The sequence below is a fragment of the Bufo gargarizans genome, chromosome 4, assembly GCF_014858855.1.
Source record: "Bufo gargarizans isolate SCDJY-AF-19 chromosome 4, ASM1485885v1, whole genome shotgun sequence".
NCBI lineage: Eukaryota > Metazoa > Chordata > Amphibia > Anura > Bufonidae > Bufo > Bufo gargarizans.
This window is the reverse complement of record NC_058083.1, coordinates 318,875,363-318,880,504: the sequence shown is the minus strand read 5'-3', so window position 1 is coordinate 318,880,504 and position 5,142 is coordinate 318,875,363. Positions and strand designations below refer to the sequence as shown.

Genomic DNA, 5,142 nt, shown 5'->3' with positions numbered 1-5,142 from the left:
TTGTTCAGAAGAACAGCGTACCTTGATTAAAAAGTTGATATGAGAGGGCAAAACATATAAAGAAGTGCAGAAAATGAACAAAAATGCTTTAAAATGGCAACAAAAAACTGAAAGACGTGGAAGAAAGCAAAAAACTACCATTCAAATGGATAGAAGAATAGCCAAAATAGTAAGGACTCAACAATCAGCTCCAGGAAGATCAAAGAAAGTCTAAAGTTACCTGTGAGTACTGTTACAATTAGAAGACAGAATTATAAATAGGTATGGTAGGCACACTCTCATATGTTGCTGCACGGAATGAATACAGAGACGGTGATAAAATTAAAAAATATTAAAAAATGGGTATAAAACATTTGCATAATGATGCAGATAGCAGGGCTGCGCATCTTCACTCGTCTCACGATTCGATGCGATTACGATTATCAAGTCCACGATTCGATTCGATTCGGCGATGCATCACGATGCATCAAGATTATTACCCAAGTCCCCTTGTTTTTCAATTTTACATCAAAAAATTAATTCAATCAGTCAGAAATTGCACAAAAATATTTATTTGTATCTGCTATTTAAACAAATCATACCAAGTTCCCTGCATATCATATAGCAAAGTCTGAATGAACAAAACAGTGCAGCAGACAACAGTATTTATTTAAAACAGTACTGTCAGTGTCTCTGTAACATTAAACTGTTGTGCTGGCCTGGCTGGTGCAGTTAGTTTATAAGTTTTACAATAGTTTTACCATATAATATATATTATATATTATATAATATTAAACAGTACCTACAAAAAAAGGAGCACTTCAGTTCCTGACTGTAAAACATCACAGTGAGTCAGTGAACCTATAACACAGTCAGTGACTGTGTTATAGGAGAGAGGGAGGAAGGAAAGGATGAGGAGAGAGGGAGGAAAGAAGGAGGAGAGAGGGGAAAAAAAAGGAAAGGAGGAGAGAGAGGGAAAAAGGGGAGGGAGATGGAAAGGGAAAAGGGGAGGGAGAGGGAAAGGGAAAAGGGGAGGGAAAGGGAAAAGTGGAGGGAAAGGGGAAAGGGAAAAGGGGAGGGAAAGGGAAAAGGGGAGGGAAAGGGAAAAGGGGAGGGGAAGGGAAAAGGGAAGGGGAAGGGGGAAAAGGGGAGGGGAAGGGAAAAGGGGAGTCTGGCAGGGGAGACAGAGAAATAAAAAATTTCAGTGGCAGAGACAATGCTATAAACAAAATCTATAAAATTAAAAACACTGCTCAGCATTTGGGAACATGTAGATTTTTCTGTAAGAACACCAATTGATCTACATGGTCTGGTTTGAGGGCGCTTCTTTTTGCAGTTACCACATCTCCTGCAGTGGAGAAAACCCGCTCTGCAGACACGCTTGTACCTGGGATACACAAGTATTGCTTTGACAGCCGAGAAAGGAGGGGAAATATGACCTCATGCTCATGCCACCAGTTCAAAGGGTCCTCAGTGAGAGGCAGAGGTGGGGCTTTACAATAGTTTTCCATTTCCTCTTCAGCCTTGGCATAGGGGGTCTTTTTGGGTTCTATTGTACCTTCAGTGTCAGTGAAAGACTGTCCCAGCAAACTCACGAGCAGCGATCTGGCCTTTTTGGGAGGAGATGGTGGAGATTCAGAATGGTTGTCTTCGATGGGTGAACTGTCCTCTTCTTCCAGAGTTTGTTTTCTTCTAGGCACTTGATGATCCTCTTGTGTCCTCTCACTCTCATCTGATGTAATCTGTGTTTGAACAAAAAAGAAACGGAAAAAAAAACAATAAGTAAAAACACAAATGTCAATGCCTTTGATTCTGATGGGGTGATGAAAAAGCACAGGAAACGGACAGTACAGTTCCCGCACCGCATCAGATTCAGAAGCGTGGTAGTGCTACAGTCGTTTCAAGAAGAAACATGATGGAATTCTTCAAATTAATTTAATTACCTCCAAGGATGCAGCTTCCTCAGTGACTCCTTTAAATATCTCCAATCTTTCTTCATCTGTGAGGATGAAAGGCAGTCCCTTAAAGCGAGGATCCAGTGCAGAGGCTGTATGAAGGATCTTCTTCTCGGCCTCACTGCTGTACCTCTTCTGGAGATCTGTTCTAATAGAATTCTTGATCTCATGGATCATGGGTGTGTCTCCCATCGTGTCTGTCATGCTCTGGAGAAGTTGTGCATTTATAGGGGCAATGAGAGAAACTGTTGGATTGCGCTCTTCTGACATCAGCATGGTTGCATCCTTCATTGGCTTTAATGCACTCACGGCGTCCTCTGCATTTGACACATCTGTTTCGTTTAGAGTGCAGAGATCGGACTCTCCTCTTCTGACTTCTGGAGACAGCAAGGTGGCACAGACTGCAGGTTGTTGTTCCAAGAACCTCTCGACCATGTCATATGCACTGTTCCATCTTGTTGCCACATCAGTTATCAGCGTATGATTCTTCAGGCCAAGACATTTCTGTTTCTCTTTTAGACAGTGGCTTGCTCTAGTGCTGCGGTGAAAGAATGTGGATATCCGACGTACTCTGCCAAGAAGCCTAGAGAGAGTGGCCACTTGTTTCAACGCTCGCTGGGATGCAAGATTCAGTGTATGGGCGAAGCATTTCACATGGGGGAATTTTCCAACTTGAGCTGCAACTATCATGTTTGACGCGTTGTCGGTCACAAGCACTACAGATTTATCGGACAGCTGCCATTCTTCCACAACATGAGAAAGTAGCTCTGCCAGATGAGCACCCGTGTGAGACTCATAAATGGCTCTCGTTTGCAGTACATGCGACAAAATCTGCCAGTCCTTACTAACGTAATGTGCTGTTATTGTAACATAAGACTCTGTCGTGACTGAAGTCCAGGAATCACACGTTATTGCGACTCGACTTGCTTGGCTCATTGATGCAATTATCTTAGCTTTGGTTTCGTGGTAGAGTGCAGGTATGACGTTTTCTGTAAAGTGACTTCGTGACGGGATCTTGTAACGCGGCTCTATCGTCTTCAAAAGGTAGCGAAACCCACTGTTTTCCACAACAGAGTAAGGGCGCAGGTCCTTCGCTATGAAAGCTGCCACAGCTTTTGTTATTCTCTTTACCTTTTCAGAGTTGGGCGGCAAAGTTGACTGTAACATTGCATCAATTCTTGGCTGATCTGGGTTCATTTCCTTGGTGGTGGTGGTGGTGGTGGTAGGTTTTAGCATTTCTGGGTGAAAACGGCTGACGTGGTTTCTCAGATTAGTAGTATTCCCTAGATATTTAATTTTTGTGTGACAGATTTTACACCCAGCGTATGACTTGTTCAATTCGTGCTTCCTACTTTTTTCATAAAAGCCAAAATGTTCCCAGATGTTTGCTTTTAAAAAGCTAGGTGCATTTTTTATTTCTCGTTCCTTTTGTTCTACTTCTGCCATTTTTATTTACTAGCAAATGCAATGCATGCCAGGCATCTATGTGAATTTGTGAGTAGGGATGACACAAGTCTTGACGTGACGATGATGTTGTCAAACTCTGTCAGTTTGAAAAAAAAATAAAAAAAAATTTGAGTGACTAAGCCTAAAGCCTGCCACGAGATCAACAGAAAAAGTAACACTGCTGGCTGCTGGTGGTGGAGCGATTCTCCTCCTGCCTGTGGTGGACTGGACTGAGCCTGAGGAGTGAGGAAAAACGGACAGGTGAGGTGACACAATTTTTTTTTTAGGTACGGTAATAACAGGCAGTGACCAGCTGCAGTCTCTGTGAGTGGTGTATCTGTGTGATGGTCACCTACCTGTCACAAAAAGGTGGCAGAGTCTGGCTGGCACGTGGCACCTGCGGGTCTCCTCTCCTGCTGCCTGTGATGGATGAAGGGACTCGGAGTGTGCGACACAGGGGGAGGGGGGTGTCACTGTCGTCACGTCAGCGGGAGGCGGGAAAGAAGGCGCCCAAAAACTTTTTTTTCCGACTCGGCTCTGCACGGCGGACGCGACGCTGACGTCATCAACATGCATCGATTATTTAAAGGGACTCTGTCACCACTTTCTAACCCCCACTTTTAAAACTATAGTTCTGTCCATGGAGCCCCTGTGATTTCAATGGTGTTGTTATATGCGAAATCCGCAGGCTCGTTTTGATAAAAAAAGCTTTTAACTAACCTGTCAGTCATGAGGATAAGGTGCCCAGGGCGTTTCTCCCGGTCTGAACATGCCGCCGCCGCCGCCGTTGGTGCCCAGCTCCTCCTCTGCCTTGAATTTGCGCCGCCTGAATGTGAAGAAATACGCCTCCGGCTCTCCCTCAGTCCCCCCTCCTTTTCCAAAATTTCGCGCGTGCGCACAGGCCTGTGCCTGATGCGCCCGTGCAGACTTTACGATTCAGCCTCATTGAGCGAAGTGCGCATGCGCATGCGCACTTCGCTCAACCTCCCGATAACGCGAACACTGCCGCACGCGCGGGATCTTAGAAAAGAAGGAGGGGGGACTGAGGGAGAGCCGGAGGCGTATTTCTTGACATTCAGGCGGCGCAAATTCAAGGCAGAGGAGGAGCTGGGCACCAACGGCGGCGGCGGCTGGCGGCAGGTTCAGACCGGGAGAAACGCCCTGGGCACCTTATCCTCATGACTGACAGGTTAGTTAAAAGCTTTTTTTATCAAAACGAGCCTGCGGATTTCGCATATAACAACACCATTGAAATCACAGGGGCTCCATGGACAGAACTATAGTTTTAAAAGTGGGGGTTAGAAAGTGGTGACAGAGTCCCTTTAAAGCAACCGCATCGATGCAGAATCGCCGGGGGTCGAATCGCGATGCATCGCTGCATCGATTATATTCGACAGCCCTACTGCAGGAGATGTGGTAACTGCAAAAAGAAGCGCCCTCAAACCAGACCATGTAGATCAATTGGTGTTCTTACAGAAAAATCTACATGTTCCCAAATGCTGAGCAGTGTTTTTAATTTTATAGATTTTGTTTATAGCATTGTCTATGCCACTGAAATTTTTTATTTCTCTGTCTCCCCTGCCAGACTCCCCTTTTCCCTTCCCCTCCCCTTTTCCCCCTTCCCCTTCCCTTTTCCCTTCCCCTCCCCTTTTCCCTTCCCCTCCCCTTTTCCCTTCCCCTCCCCTTTTCCCTTTCCCTCCCCTTTTCCCTTTCCCCTTTCCCTCCGCTTTTCCCTTTCCCTCCCCTTTTCCCTTTCCCTCTC

General features: G+C 45.5%; 1 protein-coding gene across 1 annotated transcript; it reads right to left on the bottom strand.

Moving 5' to 3' along the window:
• Positions 1–1,232: 1,232 nt before the first annotated feature.
• LOC122935404 (E3 SUMO-protein ligase ZBED1-like) lies at positions 1,233–3,170 on the bottom strand. The gene is made up of 2 exons (XM_044291176.1): positions 1,923–3,170; positions 1,233–1,721 (listed from the first exon to the last, which is right to left on the bottom strand). The coding sequence occupies exons 1-2, from the start codon at positions 3,168–3,170 to the stop codon at positions 1,233–1,235; spliced, it is 1,737 nt and encodes a 578-aa protein (XP_044147111.1).
• Between the last annotated feature and the right edge of the window lie 1,972 nt (positions 3,171–5,142).